Genomic DNA, 12,210 nt, shown 5'->3' with positions numbered 1-12,210 from the left:
ACGGCTGACGTGGTCGGTATCGAACCCGAGACCTCTAGAAGCACCATAGCCACAAAGCTACTGCGGCGGATAGAGAATTATTTTACAGGTGGCCGCTTCCGTAGTGTCGTATAGACACTGCCGTGCTCTAATGCCGCTTGCACCTATTCGCTGCCTTCTCTCGCTACTTCCTCTCTACCATTCTAGCTACCTCGCCTCCGGATTGTAACGCGTTAGTCCAAGGGTAGGCGCTGTAGCTCCTGCAATGCTTTTGCGGGGATCTGACGGATAATTGCAGCAGTCGAGAGAGTACTGTGACGACGCCCAGGGAGCTACACAGGGCAATGTGACGACACGGTGACAAGGTCCTAACGTGTTTCTCGCGTCGCCTTTCCTCGCTACCGTGTTCTCTGTTACGTATATACACTCTGACATATGTGACATGGTTTCTTTATTGACAATTTGAAATGCGCAATGTCATTTTAAAACGCGTCATAAAATCGCTAAAGACAATGAACTTATGATAGCAAGCACAATGATGCAAAGTAAAAAATATCATGAGGGTCACTGCGTTTCAGAACAGTATTCAGTGCAATGTGCTCGATGAACTAAAAGGGTGCCGGTGCATCAATAATGGCCGAAGGGTGACATGTCAATCGGAACACACATGCTGTGCAAACACTTCTGTATTTCTGCGCGAACTGCGTCATTGAGGGCTGAGAATTGGCCGCAACTGGCTCCCGGTCCGTCACTTACTGCCGCTGACTTGTAGAGGCAGGCGAGGCCGAACAGCTCGTCCTCGGCTGTCCTGAGGGCGTCCTTCAGCTTCGCTACGAAAACGCCTTTCTCGCAGTCCATGCCCTTGCAAAGGATGTCCGGGCCCGCGTCACAATCCATGATCAGCGTCAACGCCAACATGGTCGCCCTCGTGAGCTCCTTGTCCGCCACTAATTTGGCGGCGCACGCCGCCGCAATGCTATTGATATGCAGCGACCGTGAAATCGCCGAGTCGTGCAATTGCACTTTTCCGTGGCAGCAAAAGAGCCTTAGCTCGTGCAGACTGTAGTTTTTCATTAGGCCACGTCGGAGACGGCGCACCAGGGCTGCATCCTGTGTTTTCTCTTCCTTGACGATGGTCAGCTTTACAACACTCGTGTTCCTCCGCAAAAAGCTTTCGAACCCTCGCGCCGTGGCTTCTTGCGAGCAGGTCACAATCAGTTTCAGTGACACGATGGATTTGGAGCGCTCCAGTCCTTGAAGAAGCAGCAAGCCGGTACCGGCGGTGGCAACCACGCCCAGCTCGAGTTTCCGGAGAAATACACTTTCTCTTAAGAACCGCGCAAGCTGTCTGGCGTTTCTGTGGTTGCAGAAGTGGAATCCCTCGAGGTACAGAGTCGTCAGCCGGTCCTGGATATTCATAAAACCCCGGAACACATTCCCAACTTTTCCCGTGGCTGGGCAGTGGAACTCAAGGTGAGGAAACACTATGCCCTTTTGCAAAGCCAAGGTGATCGTCTCTGCCCGAGAGGACGTGAAAACCCAGTGAACGCGATCCTCCAGTCCACTAGTCGGGATCTCTCGGAGAAGCTCGATCTGTTCGCCCTCCTGTCCCGTTAGGACACCTAGTTTCACCTTCATACAAGAGGATGCGTTTCGTGAAAGGGCCCGCAGAAAGAGGAGGGCGTCGGCGCAGGTGAACCCACAACGCTTCAGGTTCAGCGTCTGGAGATTCTCGTTGCGTTCCATGGCCTCGCTTAACGGGAGCACAGCGCCCATTCCAAGACCCGAATCACGGAGGCACAAAGTTTCCAGCCAGCGGCTGTTCTCAAGCAGGGCTCCCAGGTGCCTCCAGGAGGAACTTCTGTGCGACATCCATGTCATGTCGAGGCTCAGAGTGAGGAGTCGCAGCGTCATGTTTTGGGCCAGTGCAGAAGCCAGTGCGTCCAGATAGACGCCGACCGGGCAACAGCGCCCTAGCTCGAGCTCCACCAGCTGCGCGTTGTCCTTGAGTTTCTCGAACAGCTGGGAGAGGTCACACGTGATTTCTAAGCGGAGAATTTGCAAGGAGGTGTCCAAAAGCCTCGAGACCGTAACAGCGCGCGCCGCACTGTTACGGACTCTTCCTCGCAACTCAAACTCTCGCGGTCTGCGGTGCTCCTTGAACTCCTGCGCGAGTCTGGCCAAGGCGGAGTCTTTCATGGTCACGTTCCGAAGGGCCAAACGCTGGAGTGCGGGATTGGCAATGACGACGGAAGAAAGACAGTTGCCCTCAGCTTCCATCAGTGTTACCTGCAGTTCAAATGCAATCGAAGTTACGCAAAAGAAAAAAAAAATGTCACGAGTTGCTACACGTGACAAAATGGCACTTTCGTGGTCCTTGTATACCCGTTATTTATGCATTTACTTATTAAGCAAACAAGAACAACGAAAGATTCGTTTCCCTAGCTTTCGTTCCACGTCAAAGACAGATGGTGCATGATCTACCGGTTAACAGATTTTCCCGACAAACGCCAGAACGATTCCTGACTTTGCTTTATCTGGCGCTTAGGAAAATAGGGTTTGAGGATAATGCAGCTTACGCATAATCAACCAGCATGTTATGTTTTATGCTATGACTCCTACGCTTTCAGACCTGCGCTAAGCTCTCATGTTGGCTTGAAATGTGCCCTTGTCAAAATCTGCAAGTATGAAGGAACCAGTGCAGCCGCACGTTCTTTTCACCTTTCATACACCCTAAATTAAAAACGACTAGGAATCATGGCAAACAATGTCGGGATTACTACAATATAGCGAACTGAGGCGTCGCAATGATTGATCACGTTTCGATAACTGCAAGCGTGAACCTTACCGTATATTTAACATCGGTTCATCGCTTTTTTGTTCTGTCGTCTTTCGGCTTCATTAATGGTAAACTCCTTAGTCTTACGGGTCAAAACGACAATCTGATATGAGGCACGCCGTAGTGGACGGCTACGGGATAATTTTGACCAAGTGGGGCTTCCTTGACAAGCACTTATCTAGGTGCACGAACGTCTTTGCATTTCGCTCCCATGGAAATGCGGCCGCCACTGCCGCGTTTCGTATTAATTACACACAGGCCTTTTTGGTGTACTGTAAGAAATTGGTATTTTTTTATGAGTGATGAGCGGCTCCAACAGTTTCTTTTTCTTTTTTTGCGTGGCTGCGACAGGGTTACGCGGAAGCCACCTGTCGTAGCGGCCGCTCTGTAACGCAGCGAGGCACCAAGGATGCATGGTGACACCCCTGTGTGTGTCATGCGAGGAAGGCATTCTTTTGGTGCCCTCCGAGAGCATGAGCTCAACTTACGGAAGCCATGCCTGTCCCCCCAGAGAGTGTTGCCAGTCAGAGGGAGAGGAAAGATGTGATTACTCTCAATAATCTCAGATAAGCCTTCGCCATTACTCGTAGCTCATACGGGCATTTAAATGCGTAACGAGGTTGTTTCTAAAAAATTATCGGCGTTCGAACAGCGATACAAACACGGTTAATTTTTATTTCGTTTCTTAAACTTAAGTCCTTGTTTATTTATGCGATGTGTATACAGTGACCTGCGCCTTTTCTTTTTGAAATACTTAAATGAAAGTTCGGACTTCCCGCTGCTTTGCTTTTTCTCAAATTTCTCGGCAACATTGCATTTTATGGGCTTCATTGTTCTAGATAACGCTAAGCATTATTACTTGGCTGGCCTGTCAAAAACTAAATGCGAATTTGCTTTCGCCTAAGCACCTTGCCACGTGATTTCACCTAGTCTAGTCTTCTACATGGGAAAGGAATACCTTAGAAATGCTTTTTATTTGCTCTACTGGGATGAAGAATACGATGGGTGCAGCCTAAGGAGTATATGTGCACTCTATAGAGCGCGCCTCTTAGGCGCCCGCTCCGGCGGCGAGTGTCGGCCTCACTTGTAACCGAACGAACGAGCACATAATGGCAACCTGCAGGTTGCCATTATGTGCCATTATGATAATGGCAGGTTGCCATTATCCCTCAAGTGAAAAGTGTATAATAGCTGTGTCTTACCAGTACTCACCTACGGCGCAGAAACCTGGAGGCTTACGAAAAGGGTTCTAAATAAATTGAGGACGACGCAACGAGCTATGGGAAGAAGAACGGTCGGTGTAACGTTAAGGGATAAGAAAAGAGCAGATTTGGTGAGGGAACAAATGCGAGTTAATGACATCTTAGTTGAAATCAAGAAAAAGAAATGGGCATGGGCTGGACATGTAATGAGGAGGGAAGATAACCGAAGGGAAGCGTAGCAGGGGGCGGCAGAAAGTTAGGTGGGCGGATGAGATTAAGAAGTTTGCAAGGACGACATGGCCACAATTAGTACATGACCGGGGTTGTTGGAGAAGTATGGGAGAGACCTTTGCCCTGCAGTGGGCGTAACCAGGCCGATGATGATGATGAACGAGCACAGCGAAAGATGAGCGAACAGGGGGCGCAGCGGGAAATGAAACAAATCGGCGAGAGCAAAAAGGCCCGAGGAGGAAAGCGGAGAGGAAGGTGCAGCGACACCAGGAGAGGGAGAGAGAGAAGGAGATTCTTGATGGGAAGGAAAGGTTGGAGTAAAGTGCAGCGCAGTAACTGTCTCTGGGAAAGCGAAGGAAGGTATCACGAAACGGTGAGGATGAAAGCGGGGTGCCGGCGGCAATCAGGCATGCGGCCAGCGCGGAAACAAAGCGCTGGCGTGGGCTTCGGATCCACTGCGCATGCGCTACTACCGCCTGCGCCACCGCCGCAGCTAGAGGATCCTCGCGTTCTCTTCACGCTTTCTTACTGAACAACGAGTGACGCAACCGGTGGAAATGCTTCGTCTGCCGCTGCTGCTAAACGGTGTGCCGAGCACCGCGCCGCTAGAGCACCCTGTCGATCATAACCAAATTCTTTGCCGCAGTGTACCACGAATTTAAAACACCTATACAGCTGTGCTTAAAATTCGCATTAAGGAGTATCGTAACAGTCAGACTATTCCTTTTTCTTCACAGTGACGACGGCGCTTAAACGCGCTGCTCAGTTACAGCGAGGCCGTGATTCAACAAGCGGACCCACATATTACTTCTGAAGGATTTGAGAAGTCATTTACACAGCTTCGCTGCCTGTGATGTAGTCCGTTTGCTCAGATTGGCATATATGTGCAAAGGCTTTTTTTTTTTTTAAAGCGAAACTGTTAAGGGCTAGTTACCCCAGGACCGTGTCCGTGTGTAGACAAACTCCCGGGTCGGCCCGGCATTGCACTATCTTCGGGATAGGCCCACGTATGGAAAATTGTTCTACTCGCGGACGCGATCCGCCAGATCCTAGCCATAGACAGCTTCTCTGTAAAAAATTTTTTTATGTAGGACATTTGTAGAATATTCACTGTATAAATTAAGTTCGATCTGGTAATGTTTGCCTTGACAGCGCTTGATGAGCGCACAGCAAGGAATGGCCGGCAAGGTCCATCTAATAGGTCGCAAAGCTTGGAACGAAAAGTGTGCCAAAACATATCGCCAAAGATATCAGTGGTGCACGATTGAAGCACCACTTGGTGAGAGAGAAGGGCAAACACTGAAACTAGAAAACCTATGTGAAGAAAAGGTTCGAAAGCTTTTAATCAGAATACTGTCTTACGAGTAAATTTCTGGTTCAAATATTTTTGCTGTAGCAAAACAACAAATGGTAACTTTTTTTTCTACTTCACAATTTATTGCTTCGCTCTCGGCGACTCCTATCAACCAGTGATTCTGGCGAAAGACTTGGCAACACTATGGAAACCACATATGTCGTGCGAAAGGCGCTGCTCATTTGAACGCGGCGGTTTCATCCGAATTTTTTTATTGCGTGTTTGTTCAAAGTGTAGCGTGCGCTTCACTTCAAGCTTTGCGTGACCCAGCGCACGGCATTCGTAGGCGAACGGTTTGAGTGCAGGTGTTTTATCTCGCAAGTTCACGCTTCGGCATCCAACGCACTGTGTGTCGTCATCACGATAAATTCGGAACTCTTCCAGGAAGAAATGTCGCGCTATGCTCGTTCAGTCTCCGTAAAAAAAGGCTCCGAGTGTCCAACGGACAGCAAAATTAGTAAGTGGAATGTTTTCTAAATGACAATGTGGTACAATATTCTCCGATAACTGTTGGATATGAATACGTGATGTCGCACGGAATTGCGAAAGATTCCGTGAAAAGGTTTCGCACACGTTGCTATGCATTACGACCAAGCTTTATGATTGTGTGCTGGACATAGTGCTTTTCATCCATTGAAACATGTTTTGTTTGGTCAATGATATTGGCTGCGTTATTCCATACGAATAAAACTGCAGTTTATTTTGATGCCTTTGAGACACTCACTTATTTAGATCCTAATTGCACAGCTTCCTAAGGAACCTGCTAGAACAATAACCGTCAGTAACAGCCAAACTATGTTCACATTGAGACGCACGCCGCTCCTATAGTTTAATGACCCGCTGGCGCTACAATTGAAGCGAGTCGCAAGCTCGCCTCAGCCTCAAAAGAAATATAACTGCTGGCGTAGCAGTCAAATTGCCGCACGCTAAAGAAATTCAAACATTCGGGCCAAACAGCATAAGACCTTTCATTGGTTGTTTTCACTTGTTCGTTCATTATTTATGTATATAGTTTTTGGGAAGTGTTTAATAAAGTTGTTTCATTGCATGTGCGTAATATTTTCTACAGTAATTATACCGTCCATTTACAACACAGGCCCCAATAAACGGCGATTACACTCCGACACTGAAATGAGACACCGAAAAACACCGGTTTAAAGGTTAAAAAAACGACAATAAATGGCAGCCGAAGCAGAACGGAACACGCGCTATGACGGACGCCGTAGTAGGCGGTGGCTCGGTATTATGTTTGACAACCTGAGGGTATTTAACGTGCACCCAGAGCTGGGTAGACCAACGTTTCTGCATTCCACACCCGTCGAAATGCGGCCGCCGCAGTCGCGATTTGAACCCGCGACCTCATGATCAGCGGCGCGACGTCATAGGCACTCATCCTAAGGGTTACAAGACACGTATAGCACGAGTCGTTTAGTAAAACTGGCTGTATTGATGCCCGCGGCGCAGCCAGCCAGACAAGCGATCCATAAGTCACCAGAACCCTTAATGCTTTTTGGACTCTGGTCTGACCTTACCACTCGGTCGACGGGCTTGCCTGTCTGATCGTCATAAACGATCGTCCTCACAGCTGGTCAAGAATGAAGAGCGTCAGTCAGAATTAGACGAAGAAGAGAAAGCGAGTATCGAATTCTAAGGAAGGTTGGGAATCAAACCGTGCAGCAAGCTCTTTGCTCAGCACCAGACCGCCACTGCCACTGACCAAGCACAGCGGTTCCCTTGTGAGGCCCCTCACAACACTGGGCCACGTAAAGAGGACTCAACTATCGGCACCTTCCCGATGATGCCTGGAAGAGACGAGCCTTCAAGGAACTCACCCTGTCGAGGGTGACGTGCGTCAGCAGCTCCGTTTGCTCGAGCGCCGCAAGCAGGGGGCACACGTCGAACGGGAGCTCGATGCCCTCGACGCCGACCAGGTGGACCGTGGCGACCCGCTTGGCCAACGCGACGTGCCGCAGGAACTGCACCGGCCGGAAGCGCTGCAGCACCGACACGTCCAGGCTGACGCCGGAGAAACAGCGGTGCTCGCGCAGGAACCACAGCGTGAACAAGAAGAGGACCACCGCTTTGGGGTCGTCGGGAGCCACGGGATCGTTGTGGGCCATCGCGAAGTCCAGGCGGCCTTCCGGCAGTTCGTTGAACTCCATGCCGAACGGGTTCAGCAACATGTTCAACTCCTCCTGCATCGCGCGAAACGTCAACGAAGTTTGTAAGAACTGCTTACACAAACAAAGTGAGCTGGTTCGCTTCACGGCTCGAACAAGGTGTGTCGGCCCCATGTATAGAAGACTTTAGCTATACAGGATGTCCCAACTATCGCGCACCGAGATTTTAAAATGTGTTAAAGATCACGTGGCTGAATAGAACCGAAGTAACGGTTTTTGCCGCCTCTTGGGGCGCTCCGATTATTTTTGGCATTCCACATAAATGCATAATTGGTCTTAATCGATTGATCAACTTCTAAAATATAATTAGATGAGAAGTGTCAATGAAACAATTGTAGTGTAGCATGAAAAAATACCGGTACTGCTTTCCATTGCTCAATACGTGCTACATAAAAGTGTATTTGCGAACAATAAAGAAGCCCGCGAATACACGCAAAATTACCGCTCGACTGGCCGCTCGAGTCACTTTGCGTGTATTCGCGGGCTTCCTTCATGCTCGGAAAAACACTAAGCACGTACCAAGCAACGGAAAGCTGTATGGGGAGTTTTTCATGTTACTCTACACTTATTTCATTGACACTTTTCATCTAATTATAATGTTTGAGAAGTAAATCAATTAAGACTAAATATGGAATTAGGCGGAATCCCCAAAATAATCAGGGTGTCTCCAAGCGACGGCAAATAGCATTACCACTGTTCTGTCCAGCTACGTGACATTTGCACATTTCTTAAATCTTCATGCATCAAAGTTGGCAAGCCCTCTATATTATATATACCACATGCACAGTTATCCCTACTGTCTTGCTTCCCTTGCCCCATTAGCTACTCCAGAAGCTGTATTGCACAGTAGCAGCTTGTCCTGCTAACACATGCTTTATACGAGTGGAAAATGCCTTTTGTCGACGACCTGCGCAGACAACGAAGGGACGAATGTCATCCAGTGCCTTATCGGCTGGAAACGCCGTGACCAGCCCCAATCCTGTGACCTCGACATATAGTGCAAGCAGTAAACCGCTGCAATGGAGCTGGTGTGTGCCGTGTGCGATACGGTCGCGTCACTTTGTGTGGACGTGGTTGAAGTGACAGAATGAGTTACCGCTTGCGTCACCATCCAGCAGCGGCAACCTCCTTCGTTTTGTTGTGTGCACGGGTCGAGCAGTGAAGGCAACTGAAACGCATCGCGGGTGACATCGGCTGTCCTCTCGAGCAACTCCACGTCGTCCCCGAACTGCTCTTCGGCAAACTGCATGAACCTGTATGCCTCCATATCCAGGGCCTGGAAGCGCCAGAGTTGTTAAAGAAACGTAGTGGCTCGAGCACAATATTTCTGTCACGCGAGCACACACAAACTATTTTACGCAAGCGACCGTTTACCAAGATGAAAGACTTTAACAGGTGTAGCGCAGCAGACACATGGCACCAATGATCTCATTTCAGTGTTTCCTTCTGAACGCGCTATGGGAAGAGTGGCGTTAGCGTTCGAAACAAAATCGGACAAAAACTTGCGCATCTCGAAATATAAAGTGAAAGCACACTGTATTACACGATTTCCAAATGAACTTAACAAACGCCAAAATAAGAAGCATTAATGTAAACATTTAGTGTAGCTACCTCCGACATGGCATCGTGCATCAGAGTGGTCACACCAGCCTTGTCGCTTCAAGGACTGTCAGTGCCATGGCTGGGTGGCTATAAGAGGTCACCTTGACCGCGAAGGACAGAGTGCACATGCTGGCAGAAGAGTTCCACGGTTAAGACGTACAGGCAAAACACGCAAATGAGTTCAGTAAATCAGCATGAGAAGCAGTTCATGTCGTCTCTGTAGACAGACAGCGATTGCTGTTTCGGCCATAGACATGGTCACAGCCATAGACGCCAAACGAGTTGCAAGCTTCTCGTGTTCAGACAGGTATGACATGGTACATTTCCTCGAGCTACTTTCGGACAGCAGAAGCGTAAAATTATCTGGCCGATTAGTTTCAGCGTCTCAAAGTTACTGCGTGTGTCAGTCACGTCGTAATTCACGAATCCGGCTTAATATCGCCCACCTGTTGTTGTTCAGTCTGAAATCTCGGCTTGAAGGCTCTAGTGCGTTCCACCCTCGTTTCAGGCTAAGGTGCGGCTAGTCATCGAAGCGTCAATGTCGTATTTGAACGCCGCAGATTACTTTCAAAAGTTAACAGCTGAAACGACACTGAGTATAGCGTAAAATTGGCGGGGTTGGTTTTCGTTTATTTTTTAACTGCGCTGAGTACAAGTAACAGTCAGGGTAAGACACACCAGACAAGGATGACAGTACGAACCAAGTGTATTGTCACTGGAACGCTGCCCATATTTGGGTTGCGGTCAAGAGTTGATATGAAGAAGCCCTCTAAGCTGGCCATCTGTAAGTCTAGCCTAAACTTCCGAAAGTGTACAAAGACCTACCCTTGACCTAACCATGCTCTCTTGACCGCAGCCCACACATGGACGTTTCAGAAGTAAGGTGACTATGGACCCGCACTCTGCGTGAAAACCACGCGCACATAAGGACGAGGACGACTGGCCGACGGCGCGCGATGAAGAATAAGATAAATTCTGGGGTTTTACGTAGCAAAATCACGATCTGATTACGAGTCAAGTCGCAGTGGAAGACTCTGGATTAACTTCGACGAACTGGGGTTATTCGACGTGCACCTAAATAGGTACACGGGCCTTCTTGCATTTCGCCCGCGCAGCAGGCCGTGGTCGGCATTGGAGGTGTCACCTCGAACACAGCAGGGCGACGCTATAGCCACCGGGCCACAGTGCGGCGGGTAGGCGCGCGCCCCACAGTTCGCATTAAAAAAAAAAAGATTACAATCTAGGGTTTCACTTGCCAAAACGACGATATGATTCTGAAGCACGTCGTACTGGGGGACTCCGGATTAATTTCGACCACCTGGGGTTCTTCGACATGCACCCAATGCACGGCACGGGGGCGTTTTCGCAGTTCGCCCCACAGAAATGTGTCCGCCGCGACCGGAATTCGAACTCGCGGCCTCGTGCTTAGCTGCTCAACGCCAAAGCCACTTCGCCGCGACGGCTGATGTGTTCACGTTTCGACTGGCCTAGATAGTACTCGGCGCATTACAAGTCGAAGCGACACTCATTATACGGAATCGGACACAGAATCGTATCCCTCATGGCAGACAGGTCGCGGTCGATTTCGAAGTTACTTCTAAGATATGCCAGTCCTCGGGGTCCCCCATCCTGCCGCATAGAACAAGGTTGGTTCCTTTCAGCTGGATACAAGGGGCTTCGGGTAGCGGAACTGTATAACCCACCGTAGGAATGTGAACGCCAAGGCAGGAGGCGTCGTAGCGACTGACGACACTTACGTTTTAGCGGCGTCGGGAGCCGGGGGCGGAGCACGGCACGTCACCGCACGCAGAAAGCAGTGCTAAATATCTGCGGCAGGCTCCCTGTTCCAGGAACGGTTTGCCGTCCCTGCCAGTGATGGCGCCGCAGTAGTGAATTGCATTTCGCCCTCAACACCAGGCACGCCAATTTCGCTGAAAAAAAAAGAACAGAAGTAAAAGACGATGTTGCCTACGTCCAGTTCTAATATTTGTGCTGAATAAACATTCATCGAATATGGAATAAAAATAACGTCACCAATGTGGAGCCATATGAAGAGGCGCTCGCGAGCTGAAACAAGCCGATTTCATATTTGTGTAGTTTTGGCTGTTCTTTCGCCGCGCGGTGCTTTACGCCTCCTTTTTTTTGTTCGTCGTCGTGTAAACAGGGTAGTAGACGTCATTTATTCATCTATTTAGTGCTGCGAAGAAAGCGTGCGTGAAAAAACCTGCGAAGCAAGACTGGCGGTCACTTGCATACGTGACCAAATACGGACAACATCTCGAGGTAAGATAACACGCAGAACATCTGAAGCGTCACTGAAGCCTGCGTTCGACGGAAGATGGCGCCGTGACGTTCCACATCTACCTTCGGACGTCCCTGGTTGTCCCTGGTTCCTGCTTGCCTCGACAGAGCGACCGTTTCGTTGACCTGCAGTGGTGTTTTGGCTGAGTATCGGGTGGTTTAAGGTGTCTCAATAAGCGTATTTTAGTTCCTGGTTGATTGGCATTCCTTGCGTCAGCCGTCTTGAGCTGATGTCGACCAGTTCTCCTGGCCAGGCGCGATCCGCCTGGTCAGCATCCCTGCCACCTAATGAATTGCCCATAGAATTATTTTTTCGCAGTGGCGTCAGCACCATACCTGTGGCGCTTGTGCCTACCAATGGAGGCTCCATCAGGATCACGAATCCTCAGGCTGTACAGAAGGCACTCAAGGCCACGTCTAACCACTTCCAGACCATCACTGATGTACGAGCGTTCGGACGGGGAGGTATAGTGTGTCGTTCACCCGACCAGACCTGTGTAGAAGACCTCTTGAAATGCACTT

The 12,210-nt window shown here is 49.5% G+C and overlaps 1 protein-coding gene across 2 annotated transcripts; it reads right to left on the bottom strand.

Moving 5' to 3' along the window:
* Positions 1-413: 413 nt before the first annotated feature.
* Positions 414-11,655, bottom strand: LOC135913314 (protein NLRC3-like). Of its 2 annotated transcripts, none has more exons than XM_065445911.1 (5): positions 11,422-11,655; positions 11,091-11,318; positions 8,882-9,061; positions 7,438-7,800; positions 414-2,268 (listed from the first exon to the last, which is right to left on the bottom strand). In XM_065445911.1, the coding sequence occupies exons 3-5, from the start codon at positions 9,050-9,052 to the stop codon at positions 607-609; spliced, it is 2,196 nt and encodes a 731-aa protein (XP_065301983.1). In that variant the 5' UTR covers positions 9,053-9,061; positions 11,091-11,318; positions 11,422-11,655; the 3' UTR covers positions 414-606. The 2 variants fall into 2 exon arrangements, with proteins under 2 accessions (XP_065301983.1, XP_065301982.1); XM_065445910.2 differs by having other exon boundaries at positions 11,145-11,318.
* Positions 11,656-12,210: the final 555 nt, after the last annotated feature.

The sequence above is a fragment of the Dermacentor albipictus genome, chromosome 6 (assembly GCF_038994185.2).
Source record: "Dermacentor albipictus isolate Rhodes 1998 colony chromosome 6, USDA_Dalb.pri_finalv2, whole genome shotgun sequence".
NCBI lineage: Eukaryota > Metazoa > Arthropoda > Arachnida > Ixodida > Ixodidae > Dermacentor > Dermacentor albipictus.
This window is presented reverse-complemented; position numbering and strand designations above follow the sequence as displayed.

Bases quoted from the DNA above. Each gene is read 5' to 3' on its own strand.
- LOC135913314 (XM_065445911.1), bottom strand. From the start codon at position 9,052: ATGGAGGCATACAGGTTCATGCAGTTTGCCGAAGAGCAGTTCGGGGAC. The intron at 7,801-8,881 runs GTAACTCATTCT...CGCGCGATGCAG, and splicing joins GCTGGATGGTGACGCAAGCG to GAGGAGTTGAACATGTTGCT. The intron at 2,269-7,437 runs GTGAGTTCCTTG...TTTGAACTGCAG, and splicing joins CGCACGTCACCCTCGACAGG to GTAACACTGATGGAAGCTGA.